Source organism: Bombina bombina, chromosome 4 (assembly GCF_027579735.1).
Source record: "Bombina bombina isolate aBomBom1 chromosome 4, aBomBom1.pri, whole genome shotgun sequence".
In the NCBI taxonomy this organism is placed as follows: Eukaryota; Metazoa; Chordata; class Amphibia; order Anura; family Bombinatoridae; genus Bombina; species Bombina bombina.
In genome coordinates this window covers 225,808,278-225,822,807 of record NC_069502.1, presented here as the reverse complement: position 1 = coordinate 225,822,807, position 14,530 = coordinate 225,808,278, and the positions used below count along the sequence as shown (strand labels likewise).

The 14,530-nt window shown below is 34.6% G+C and overlaps 1 protein-coding gene across 1 annotated transcript in view; it reads right to left on the bottom strand.

The window, feature by feature from the left end:
* The window catches only part of SLCO2A1 (solute carrier organic anion transporter family member 2A1), a 99,032-nt gene that overhangs the window by 20,448 nt on the left and 64,054 nt on the right, over positions 1-14,530 (bottom strand). Inside the window, exons 7-12 of the mRNA XM_053709796.1 lie at positions 9,130-9,211; positions 7,448-7,612; positions 6,788-6,986; positions 6,191-6,338; positions 2,617-2,777; positions 2,469-2,533 (exon numbers count right to left, since the gene is read on the bottom strand). Coding sequence (XP_053565771.1) covers positions 2,469-2,533; positions 2,617-2,777; positions 6,191-6,338; positions 6,788-6,986; positions 7,448-7,612; positions 9,130-9,211 — 820 coding nt within the window. The remainder of the gene's footprint in view (positions 1-2,468; positions 2,534-2,616; positions 2,778-6,190; positions 6,339-6,787; positions 6,987-7,447; positions 7,613-9,129; positions 9,212-14,530) is intronic.

Sequence of the window (14,530 nt, the reverse complement as noted above, 5' to 3'; positions counted from 1 at the left end):
ACATTATAAAATATGAAAATGTAATAAAAATTATTTTTCATATTTAAAGTTATTTGAGTGGAAAGCGCTCAAAGTATGTGTATGTATGTATAAATAAAAAGAGAGAAGCGCTCAACCTGGGTACGAACAATAGCATAATAGCTTGTTCTATGGCTAGTTACGACCCAAGAAGCAGCCTCTTTTTGTTCAACATGTGCCTTTCACAGAGAAGAACTTTCCTGAAGCATATCAGTCTGATCCTGACTTAACAGTACAGTCCAGCCCCAGGAATACCAGGCAATCCCTCCATGAACAAGAGAAACAGCAAAACCCCAGACGTACGTTTCGGCCTATTGTGGGCCTCGTCAGTGAGGTGCAGCCATATCCCTCTAGGCACACTGAGCAACGGGTCCACGTCTGGATTCCTGCATCAGACTTAGGGAGACTTCCCTAAGTGTCATAATTTGCATAAATAAAAAGAGAGAAGCGCTCAACCTGGGAACGAACAATAGCATAATAGCTTGTTCTATGGCTAGTTACGATCCAAGAAGCAGCTTCTTTTTGCTCAACATGTGCCTTTCACAGAGAAGAACTTTCCTGTAGCATATCAGTCTGATCCTGACTTCACAGTACAGTCCAGCCCCGAACTACCAGGCAATCCCTCTCTGAACGAGAGAAACAGCAAAACCCCAGACGTACGTTTCGGCCTAGTGTGGGCCTCGTCAGTGAGGTGCAGCCATATCCCTCTAGGCACACTGAGTAACGGGTCCACGTCTGGATTCCTGCATCACACTTAGGGAGACTTCCCTAAGTGTCATTATTTGCATAAATAAAAAGAGAGAAGCGCTCAACCTGAGAACGAACAATAGCATAATACCTTGTTCTATGGCTAGTTACCACCCAAGAAGCAGCCAATGTGCTTAGAGGAATATGGCTGCACCTCACTGACGAGACCTACAGAAGGCCGAAACGATCGTCTGGGGTTGCCTTTTCCTTATTCAGAGGAGAATTGCCTGGTGTTTTGGGGCTGGACTGATATACTACAGGAAAGTTTTCCTCTGTGAAAAGCACAATTGGGCAGAAAGAAGCTACTTCCAGGTGGTAAACGGGCCATAGAACAAGCTATTGATGCTGCAGTTTGTTCCTGGCAGATTGCTTCTCTTTCTGTTTGTGTGTATATATATATATATATATATATATATATATATATATATATATATATATTTATATAAATATGTGTGTGTGTATGTGTATATATATATATATATATATTTATATACATAAATACAAGTGTGTGTATATATATATATATATATATATTTATATAAATATGTGTGTGTGTATGTGTATATATAAATATATATAAATATGTGTGTGTGTATGTGTATATATATATATACATAAATACAAGTGTGTGTATATATATATATATATATATATATATATATATATATATATATATATATATAAATATGTGTGTGTGTATGTGTATATATATATATATATACATAAATACAAGTGTGTGTATATATATATATATATATATATATATATATATATAAATATGTGTGTGTGTATGTGTATATATATATATATATACATAAATACAAGTGTGTGTATATATATATATATATATATATATATATATATATAAATATGTGTGTGTGTATGTGTATATATATATATACATAAATACAAGTGTGTATATATATATATATATACACACATACACACACACATATATTTAGAGATATCTGTGAAAGTTGAAAAGAAACAGAAGTGCCACATGGCCTAGTACTGTATGTACTCTTATAGTAAGATGCATAAAGTTTTTCACTCACATGTGAGAAAGCACCCCTCTTGGTGCAAGTAGCGCAGGCTGGAACCCACCCTATACAATATATGGGACTTCCTTTTGCCATTTTACGTCACTATTGTAATATAATTTGCATTTAATATATATTTAATTATTTGTTCTCTCATTCGTTTAGGGAGATTTTCATATTTAAATTTGTTATTGACTTAGGGCGCCCCCTATTTCTTTTTGTATTTATATTTAGAGATATATACATTATAGCCCTTTCCATTAAAATACCTTGTCATATACCATATACCTTTTAACCCTAATATACATTTTTTATTAATATTTATATACAGTGGGGCATATTTATCAAGCTCCAAATGGAGCTTGATGCCCCGTGTTTCTGGCAAATTTATTTTTAACTCTTACACTTTACGTTAGGTCTCCACTTGTGCAAACCCAGCGCATACTAAATTTGTTTGTGCTCCAGCAAACAAGTTTACTTTCATCTTGTAATATCCGTGCAAGTTGGCGTAGGAGCGATATTGGTTATCACAACCAGCACTAACAATAGCATGCCACTTGTTATCTAGCCCAGAATGTTTAGCCATTTAGTTTCTCCTGATAGAGGCTGCAAAAAAGGTTCCATATGTTTAAAGTCTCAATAATAATTGAGTCTGACACTCACCTAAAAGTCTCATAAGAAGAAACTGAACACCAATTGCAAATGACTTTTCATCTTGAGGTACCACCCTGTGAAACAAAATAAGTGGTTATTAGGGTATTAAGGGATAAAGATTGTGAGTGCAATACAAATACTTTCTTATTTTGCTTACCGTAAGACCATCATATACATGGGGTTGTGAGACAGGCAAGCAATAAGTCCAGCAAAGGAGATGAGGAACATGACTGGCAACAGAAGGTGGGAGCAGCTAACAAGGCAAGATCCAGTCTTTGCTGTGAAATCTCCACCAACACAGGAGCAGTTCACATATGTCTAAGAGACACAAGAAAAATAGGAGGTTACAAATGTAGTCATAGCAATATCTAAAGAACCCTTTATGTGTATCTATTGCCATCATTACACTTTCCACTGTTCTACTGATTGTATAATGGTATTGATTAAGGACAAGATTACAAGTGTAGCGGTATTTAACGCTCCTGCTCGCATGCTAGCTCCGCTAGAAGTAAGGTTTTGGCACACGTCGGGTAGCGAAACACAAATAAACATGACCACAAAAAAAGGCATGTAAAGGGTCTTAAAGGGACACTCAGGTTAAATTAAATTTTCATGATTCAGATACAGCATCTAATTTTAAACAACTTTCCAATTTACTTCCATTAAAAAAAATGTGCACAGTCTTTTATATTTACATTTATATTGAGTCACCAGCTCCTACTGAGCATGTGCAAGAACTCACAGACTATACGTATATGCATTTGTGATTGGCTGATTGCTATCACATGGTACAGGGGGAGTGGAAATATACATAACTTTGAAATGTGTTAGAAAAGAATCTACTATTTATTTGAAATTCAGAGTAAATGCTATTGTATTGTCTTGTTATCTTGTATTTGTTGATTATGCAAATCTACTGTGTTTACTGGTCCTTTAACAGAGATACATACATATACTGTACACCTCTAAAGATGTATATGTATGTATATACTGTATGTATATATACTGTACATATATATATATATATTGTATATATATATATATATATATATATATATATATATATATATATATATATATATATATATATATATATATATATATATATATATAGTACATACATATACATCTTTAGAGATGTACAGTATAAGTATGTATCTCTGTTAAGGCCCTTTACATGCCTTTTTTTTCTGCATGCATTTTTTTATTCTAACACCTGAGACTTCATATCATTGAGGCATTATAACTTTTTATTAGATAGTGTTATGAGTGTAACTACTTTGTAATGTATTTTTGATGTTTTGTGACACTTTTATGTTTAGCGAAGCAGTTAACCAGAGCTCTGAGGACGCTGTAATCATTCTAGCGTTTACTTTCAACTTGTAATTCAAAACCTTGCCTGCATGGAGAGCATTCAAGCAAAATCTTTGGGATTTTTTTAGACCTTGTAATGTAGGAGTCTATGGGGCATATGTATCAAGCTCCATATGGAGCTTGATGCCCTGTGTTTCTGGCGAGTCATCAGACTCACCAGAAACAGCAGTTATGAAGTAGCGGTCACAAAGACCGCTGCTCCATAACCTGTCCGCCTGCTCAGAGCAGGTGGACACACATCTCCGAAAATCAACCCGATCTAGTACGATCAGGTTGATTGACACAACCTTGCTCGCCGTATTCAGCGAAGTCTGGCGGACCTGATCCGCACTGGCGGACCTGATCCGCACTGGCGGATCAGGTCCGCCAGACTTTCATAACTAGAGGCCTATGTTTCACATAAAGAGCACTAAATAGCAAAATAAACATTTCTCAAAATAAAATTTATGTTTGTAAATTGTTTTTAAGTGCCTCGCTGTACCGACGAGACTTCTTAAAATATCTCACCGAGATTTTGAATATCAGGCCCCTTGTATTGTTAAAATCTGTTAATCAGAACATTTTGCTTTAGTCCAAAACTTGGGTCATTATTTTGCTTCAGTTAAGAATACTGTATATTTAGTTAATACTCAGAAAAGCACTACACACATTTAAGGCATTGCTGAATTCTCCTATTGTTTAATCCAGGTATGGACTACTACAAGGGCTCCCACAAATTACTCCTGACCCTGCTGTTCTCCAGCCTCTTTTCAAGATTTTTCTTTCTCCTAAATGGATAAATGCACTTTGTTTTGTTGGGTCTTGTACAGTCAGTAATAAGAAAAACACCTTAAAATCTTAAAGGGACTTGAAACCCAATTTTGATGATTAATATAGAGCATATCATTTTAAACAACTTTCCAATTTACTTCTATCAATGTTTTCATTCTCTTGGTATCCTTTATTGAAGGAGCGGTAATACACTACTGGGAACTAGCTGAACACATCAGTAAGCCAATGAGAAAAGGTTTATATGTGCAGCCACCAATCAGCAGCTAGCTCCCAGCTCCTGGGTCTACCTAGGTATGCTTTTCAACAATGGATACCAAGGGAGCAAAGCAAATTAGATAATTGAAGTAAATTGGAGAGTTGTTTAAAATTGAATGCTCTATCTGAACCATAAAAGAAATGTGTGTTTCATTTCCCTTTAGCCTGAAACGACAAATGTGCAAACATTAATTACTCATAAATTCTGTCAAATCTAATTGTATTGTACTTGAGTAATTTAGTATTCAGTGCTATGAAATAATATGACTTTACAAATTAATGATAATACAGTAATAATAATCATAATCATAATAATGTTTTCACATGAACATACCTCAGCCTTGCTCTGCCAATGCTCTTGCATTACTCAACATGTCAAGAGGAAATCACACACTCAAGTAGACTTTCTCCATTTAAAATTCTTACTGCAGTTGAATTCCACTGCCCTTACCCTATCTAAATAAACATATTTCCCTTGTTTCTGCTTCCCTATTCTCAAATGCCTCTTACAGTATCCCAGAGTACAGAGAGTACACCCCTCACATTTTTTTAAATATTTTATTATATCCTTTCATGTGCCAACACTGAATAAATGCTCTGGTCAACTCCATGCCCGAGAGGGTTAAGGCAGTGCTGGAAAATAATGGTGGCCACACAAAATATTGACACTTTGGGCCCAATTTGGACATTTCCACTTAGGGGTGTACTCACTTTTGTTGCCAACGGTTTAGATATTAATGGATGTGTGTTGAGTTATTTTGAGGTGACATCAAATTTACACTGTTATACAGGCTGTACACTCACTACTTTACATTGTAGCAAAGTGTCATTTCTTCAGTATTGTCACATGAAAAGATATAATAAAAAATTTACAAAAATGTGAGGGGTGTACTTACTTTTGTGGGATACTATATATACCATCAGCACCATCCTCTACCCCCCGACCCTCATCATCATCCAACGTCACAGCCAACCACATTGCCTGTTATTTTCAGACACAACTAAATGCCATAAAGCCAAGACATGAATGCACCACAAATTCAAGTATTTGTCATAGGCACCATTTTGATTTATAGAAAATATTTAGGTGGCTTCATCAGCAGTCAAATATTATTTAATGTCTGACTCTTAGGTCTGATATTACTATCATTTAGTTATAAAGCTCCATTGTATTCCACTGTGCAATTACAGATTTAATTAAATGGTATTTTTTTATTTATTCATTGTTGAAAGCCACATTTTATATGACAAAAACCAAACAAAAACATAGTCTGTTGCAATCCAACCGATTTTAAATATTGGTATAATAATGCATGAACTTATGTACTCACCACAGATGTTTTTCCTAATGTGGAGGTGTTGTATGATCTACAGCCCGCGTGACAGGGAGACAGATATTCAACCCCGTCAGATCCACAGACAGGATTGAAGGTAGTATCTGGACATGCACAGTGACGATTACAAGTCCGAGAACTTCCACTGCAAAGCATATAAAATGCATTATTACTTTGAATATAAGAAACAAATACATTTTTTTTTTTCAGTAAGAAGGAAAATTATGTATTGATTTTTTGTGAGATAAGGTATATTAAAAACTAATAAGCAAATAAGGCTAAATTACAAGTGGTGCACTATTATTAGAACCGGTCGCAATAACCAATATAGAGACTGCTGTAATCTAGCCCATAATGTACAAAAAAAATAATACAATGAATTTGATTACTTCAAAAATGCCTGTGATAACCATATGGCTATATACAAACTAATTAATGTTACACTTCTTATCTGTTGCTAAATCTATATTTCTTACAAAAACAAGAAATTTTAATACGATAGTTGACTATTTTATTTAATCATATTTTATACAACTGCTATGATCTTGAATGTCACAATATGATCACCGATTGGAAGCATGTTTTCTTTAGTACCTGTGTGGATTCTTTAAATCAATGTCACCGAGCTCCTGGGTGGAACAACCCATGAAGAAGAGAGGAACACACAACAGAACAGAAAGAAGCAGGACAGAAATTGCAAAACGAGGAATGGTCTTTAAGGAGAAACAATATCTCTTCATGATGATTCCTCCTATTAGCATTCCTATAGCTGCTGCTGGCAGATTGACTGCGCCTGTATAAGGAAGAGGATAAGTATGAAGCTTTTGATTCTACATGAAATTCATATTATGCAGCTATATACTAAATTTTCTTGAGAATATGTGACATTTTAAAGTGGGGAATGTAATCACTGTCTATAGCCTATCCTCTCTCTCAATTAACTTTATCAATTCACCTTGTTTTTACCAGCATTAAATAGCCTATACGTTATGGGCACTTGTTATAAATTATTTATATGTCAATAACTCAGGTAACGTACAGTTGATTTAGTTGCGTACAAAAAATCTCCATTAAATCACATATTCCAAAGAACTGTTATCGATAAATTGTAACCCCAAGTGTGAACTCCTATATTTTATGATTTATTGCTTTATTTTTCAGTATAGGTTTTACCCCTCTCTGTCTGTTACTCTGCTTTTTACCAAATTCTGTGACTTCCCAGAGAACAGTGAACACAAAACAAACTCTACTGACCTATGAGTAGGTTGGCGTAAGATGCAGTAGTGCCATATTGCTTCTCTAGAAACTTGTTAAGGAAAGTAGATAATGCAGCGATCACAGAGGAGAAGCTGCACTGAGTCAAGACCAGCATCAAAAAGAGAGGGTTCATGAGAAGGCGAACAAAGTAGCGGGGAAACTCTGCCAAAGAGAAGAGAGGTTCAAAAGGAATGGTTAACAGAGAACAATGAGTGAAATAAACAAATGATTATCCAGGATATATTGATGACATTCTGATTTGGATCAATGGCTTCACCACTAAGCCAACAAGCGTTAATGTCAAAAACACAGAGAAACGCTTGGATGTGTGTGCTAACTTGACAATATGGTTTGCATTATGCAAAGTACACAGATTTAAAAAATGTTTTTTTTTATCTTTAAACTCACTATTAAAACAGCTTTTGGATTAAATTCTTAGTTCCTTTTAAAACATTTCTGATGATTCTTTGAAAGCACTTAAAGGCATCATTACTTTTACTTTCTGAATTTGCAGCCCCATAAATTACTCTTATATTGGCTATGGGTTGGCTTCTGCAGTTCTCAAAATGAATCCCTCACCCTTAATACCACCCTCCTCACTGTGCTGTATCTTCTGTCTTACATTATTCTGACAGCAGATTGTGAGGATATTTCAAGACAGTGGGTTCAGCATGCACCTTTTAATTGTAACCATTACGTCCCTTTAAATGGAAAAGTATCATATGTTTTTCTATCTCTGTTGGTGCAGCAGATGACTAAGAGCAACCCTCAAAAGGATACCTTTTACATTTTGACGACGCTGGTCAGAAATTAAAATATTTTAATATTAAAGGGACACTAAATCCAATTTTTTTCCTTTCATGATTCAGATAGAGCATGCAATTTTAGCCAACTTTCTAATCTATTACTATTATCAATTTTTTTCTTTGTTCTCTTGTTATCTTTATTTAAAAAGCAGGAATGTGATGCATAGGAGCCGGCCACTTTTTGGTTGAGAACCTGGGTTAATGCTTGTTTATTGGTGGGTAAATGTAAGCCTCCAATAAGCAAGCGCTATCCATGGTGCTGAACCTAAAATGGGCTGGCTTCTAAGATTTACATTTCTGTTTTTAAAATAAAGATAGCAAGAGAACAAAGAAAAATTGATAATAGGAGTAAATTAAAAAGTTGCTTAAAATGTCATGCTCTATCTGAATCATGAAAGAAAAAAAATGTGGGTTCAGTGTCCCTTTAAGTTTAATGAAAATATATATACAAGGGTGAAAATATTAGTATGATTTACTAGTCAGGTGAAAAAAGTTACTAGTCCACTCAATGTTAAATAAAGGGAAAACCCTAATTTCTTATTCAGCCACCCTCAATAAGCTGCCTATATGAATTTACCATCTACACTATTGTTGGTATAAGTTTTGTTATATAGCAACTGAAGCCATGAACCCATAATGGTAGTTCCACTAATAAATAGAAGTAACCTAAAAAACTCCTTAATCATTATTTGTATTTTAATCATACAGTAACCAAGGGAACTCTGGAACTGTCAAAGCCCTGTAGTTTTACAATAAATGACTTTACACGGACTGATAATGACAACAATAAACCGTATATCTGGAATGAAGTGTACACAGCCAGTGTTTTGGCACTGCAGGATAGTGTTCTCTGCCTTTCCTGTGTGTACTTACTTTTTATAAAGTCAGATAAAGAGTCTTCCTCCGTTTTGTTGTTCTGCATTTTTCTCATAACGTTCCCTTCTGATGCACTTTTCTGCCAATGAAAGAGATAAAACCTAAATGACTGAATAAAGACATAAAATGGACTGAGAGAAAAGAAGAGGGGAGAGAGGGTTGTTAGACTGAGAGAAGCTGAAGAAGACCTCCTTAAAGGGGTAAATCATACAAAATGGTGAGTCTGGAGCATTTTCAATTGTTTATATATTAGATGAATTCTTCTTTGAATGAGTTACAAGCAGGATGAAGAACTAAGTTACTATTATTCCTATGCCTTATTGTATAACTTTTGCCCAGTGACATGTTTATTTAATACAAATGTACTTTAAAGGGACAGTCTACACCAGAATTTGTATTGTTTAAAACTGTGTTGGTTATGCAAAACTGGGGAGTTATATTAATATACTTTTTATCTCTGTCATTCCCTTGTATCTAAGGCTCTGCAGACTGCCCCCTTATTTCAGTTCTTTCTTTTTTTTACAGGCTTTCATTTTAGCCAATCAGTGCTGACTCCTAGGTAACCCCACCGGCATGAGCACAATGTTATCTATATGGCAAACATGAACTAACTCCCTCTAGTGGTGAAAAACTGTCAAAATGCATTCAGATAAGAGGCGGCCTTTAAGGACTAAGAAAGCCTACCTAGGTTTAGCTTTCAACTAAGAATAACAAGAGAGCAAGCAAAATTGGTGATCAAAGTATATTGGAAAGTTGGTTAAAATTGCATGCCCTATCTGAATCATGAAAGTTTATTTTATTTTAATTATCGCTTAAAACAGTGGTGGACAATTGATGGCCTGGGGCTGTCCTTAAAGGTCCTTATCCTCTTCTCTGGAGTAGGTAATAATGTTATTATTTTAGCCCCAGAAATCACAAACTAAATGTAGCCTCCAATCAGCAAGCACTATTCAGGTGCTGAACCAAAAATGGGCCGGCTCATATGCTTACTTTCCTGCTTTTTCAAATAAAGATAGCAAGAGAACGAATACAAATGTATAATAGGAGTAAAATAGAAAGTTGCTTAAAATTGCATGCTCTATCTGAATCATGAAACAAAAATTTGGGTTTAGTGTCACTTCAACTGTTTTGTGAAACAAAAAAATACCACAAAACACATAAATACATTAAAAAGTACAGTTACACTTATAATAACACTAATAACACAAAAAAGTTATAAGGACTCAAAGATATGAGGTCTAAGGTGCTATAAAAAAGGCAGGCAAATGGCTTTTACATAGAGATACATACATATACATGTCTAAATAAGTATATGTGTATATATATATATATATATATATATATTATATACTGTGTATATATATATTTATAATGTATTTATATGTGTATATATTTATTTATTTACAGACATATATATATATACACACACACACATATATATATACCGTATATATATATATATATATATATATATATATATATATATATATATATATATATATATATATCAAAATAACAAGAGATTTGCTTTGAGCAATGATACTTTTTTTATTGGACTAACTATACATTTATAAGATGACAAGCTTTCGGAAGAGTTCCTTCCTTTATCAAGTCTGAAGTATTGCTTGATAAAGGAAGGAACTCTTCCGAAAGCTTGTCATCTTATAAATGTATAGTTAGTCCAATAAAAAAAGTATCATTGCTCAAAGCAAATCTCTTGTTATTTTGATATCTAAATCTCTGGACTAACATGGCTACTCCAATCAACGTATATATATATATATATGATCATTGGAGCTGTTTGTTTTTAAAGGGACACTCAAGTCAAAGTGAACTTTTATGATTCAGACAGAGCAAGCAGTTTAAAGGGACAGTCTACACCAGAATTTTTATTGTTTTAAAAGATAGATAATCCCTTTATTACCCATTTCCCAGTTTTGCATAACTAACACAGTTATAATAATATACTTTTAACCTCTGTGATTATCTTGTATCTAAGCCTCTGCAAACTGCCCCTTTATTCAGTTCTTTTGACAGACTTGCAGTTTAGCCAATCAGTGCCTGCTCCCAGATAACTTCTCATGCATGAGCACAGTGTTATCTATATGAAATACGTGAACTAACACCCTCTAGTGGTGAAAAACTGTTAAAATGCAATCTGAAAGAGGTGGGCTTCAAGGTCTAAGAAATTAGCATATGAACCTGATAGGTTAAGCTTTCAACTAAGAATACCAAGAGAACAAAGCAAAATTGGTGATAAAAGGAAATTGGAAAATTGTTTAAAATTACATGCTCTATCTGAATCATGAAAGTTTATTTTGGCCTAGACTGTCCCTTTAAAGACACTTTCCAATTTACTTCCATTATCAAATTTTGCACAGTCTTTTTATATTCACACGTTCTGGGGAACAAGATCCTACTGAGCATATTTATGCAATATTCATATTTAATAGAGTGTTTAACTGTGTATTTACATTGTAATGTAAAATATTCATTTTTTCATGTGGGGTTAGCGCACTTGAGAGTATGCGATCGGGTTTTATGCGGGTTTTATATCTGTTGGTTTAGTATAGAGATCAGTATTCAATCTATTACCTTGTTTGTATACAGTAGTGTCTAAAAAGTTAACCTGCTGTGTGGAATATGTGAGAGTTTGTGGGGATTAGATTTACACTCACACAGCAGGTTAACTTTTTAGACACTACTGTATACAAACAAGGTAATAGATTGAATACTGATCTCTATACTAAACCAACAGATAGGAATACCTTGCTAAGATATGAAAGCTTTTATCCAGAAACTGTATTTAATTCTATACCCAGGAGTCAGTTACTTTGTACAAAGAGGATAGTTAAGGACGAAGAGATATTGCCAGACAGATTAAGATCTATGGGCAATAAATTAATTCAAAGAGGTTACCCAAAAGAGATCATTACAAAGAGTATTGAGGAATTGGATAAATAGTGAGAAAAGACTGGCACTTATTGTCTAAATACAATCCAGAAGTGGAATCCTTCAAAATTGCCTCCTATGCTATCATATAGAAGGGTAAAAAATCTTAGGGATAACCTTGTTAAAGCAGATGTGGGTACCAATAAACCATTTAGTACTAATTATCTGACTACACCTAATAAGGGGTGCTACCCCTGTTTACATTGTGCTCAATGCAATTCAATTATAAAAGGAAAATTCCTAGCACAAAATTATAAAAGGAAACAATATATAATTAATGAATTGTATACATGTCAAACTAACTATGTAATTTATCTACTTAAGTGTCCATGTGGGCTTCGCTATATTGGCGAGACCACCCAGGCCGCCAGGGATAAATTTAGTCAACATAAAACATCTATTAAATCAAAGGACATGTCATTACCAGTATCTGTACACTTTACACATATGGGACATACAGTTAGTCAGCTCCGGTTTCAAGTAATAGACCACATCCCCATACACAGCAGAGGGGGGTAACAGGGAATTAAAATTGAAACAAAAAGAGGTATGGTGGATTAAGCGTTTGAATACATTACACCCTTATGGTCTGAATAGGGACTATGATTTGTATTTGTTTTTATAAATTAAAAAATTAGCATGGTATATACTCTCATGCCACTAGAGGTCACTAATAAAAGGAATTTCACAATACCTGGACAGTTATTAGTTAACACAATTAGCATTGGAAGTTGAAACCTGATTGGCCCAGATACCCTTTTTAAATGTGTGTTTAATTGTTTTTAACTATGCATGATTAAGGACTATGTAAGTCCGAAACTTCGCTTTTTAAGGTTGTGATATCCTAATAAAGAGAGAATTTTTCACCTTTAAAGAAAACTTTGTATTGTGGTGCTGTCACACTTTGTGCATGGAATATATATATATATATATATATATATATATATATATATATATATATCAATTTTAAAATACGTAACGTGGAACATTTGCCCCTATATAAAGAACATTGGAATGTGAAATATTTACAGTGAATACACAGTAAAACACATTATTAAATATTATAATAGAATTATTATTAAGACACACACACACACACACACACACACACACATATATATATATATATATATATACATATATATATATATATATATACATATATATATATATATATATATATATGTATATATATATATATATATATATATATATATAAACAAGTCCAGAATAACTCCAACATATACAACTCCCTAGAGCACTGCTAAATACTGATACAGAGATCCATACTATATCCCAGAGCTGGCCAGAATCCCCAGGCCTGCTGTATATTCTGGGGATTCTGGCCAGCTCTGGGATATAGGGGCCCATTTATCAAGCTCCGAACGAGTCTAGCGAGTCTTCAGACTCGCCAGAAACAGCAGTTATGAAGCAGCGGTCTAAAGACCGCTGCTCCATAACCCTGTCCGCCTGCTCTGAGCAGGCGGACAGGAATCGCCGGAAATCAACCCGATCGAGTATGATCAGGTTGATTGACAGCCCCCTGCTGGCAGCCCATTGGCCACGAGTCTGCAGGGGGCGGCGTTGCACCATATTGCTCTCCGCATTCAGTGATGTCTTGCGGACCTGATCCGCACTGTCGGATCAGGTATGCAAGACATTTGATAGGCCCCATAGTCTGGATCTGGCTCTCTCTCTCTCTCTCTCTCTCTCTCTCTCTATATATATATATATATATATATATATATATATATATATACATGGCTCAAAATTTCCACTCTTTACTAGCCATTGGCGAGCGGAAATTAAATATTGCTGAGTAAAAGTTAGTGAGTGAAAAAATGTACTCTCCTATTGCAGCATTGACAAACACACATCCTAGAATGGGCAAGGTTATGTAATTCCTCTAGGGCTGTAGGAACACCATTTGTGCTTACTTCTGAGTGGGTAAACGGGAGCAAATAGAGAGATTGGCGAGGAAAAGTAAAAATGGAGAAGAAAATAGCTTTACAAGAGAGTGGATAAAAAAAAGATATGAGGGAGGTTAAGAAAGAGTGTAAAGAGAAGATATGGCCTGAGACATAAGAGAGAGGGTAAAAAGAGAGATTGAATAGAGGAGGAAAGGGAGAAAGATAGTTAAGCGAGAGAAGGGAGAGATTATAATTTATTAAAAGAAAATCTCCAGGTCTGCTATGACCTTCCTTGACCTGACTGTCAGCACTCTCTTTCTCCACTCTCTCACTTCAACAACTTCCTATTTCTATCCAGCTGCTGTCTTACCCAGAACCACCAAGTGCATGTTGCTAACTGCTTCACACTTATTTTTGTTAATCTATTAGTGTATGTAGCATTATTTAATTTGTTAAGGTATAAAATAAAAAAATATTAAAAATGACTGCACAATGATGTGTGTGGGCAGGATCAGAAGTGGCGAGAAATATTTTAG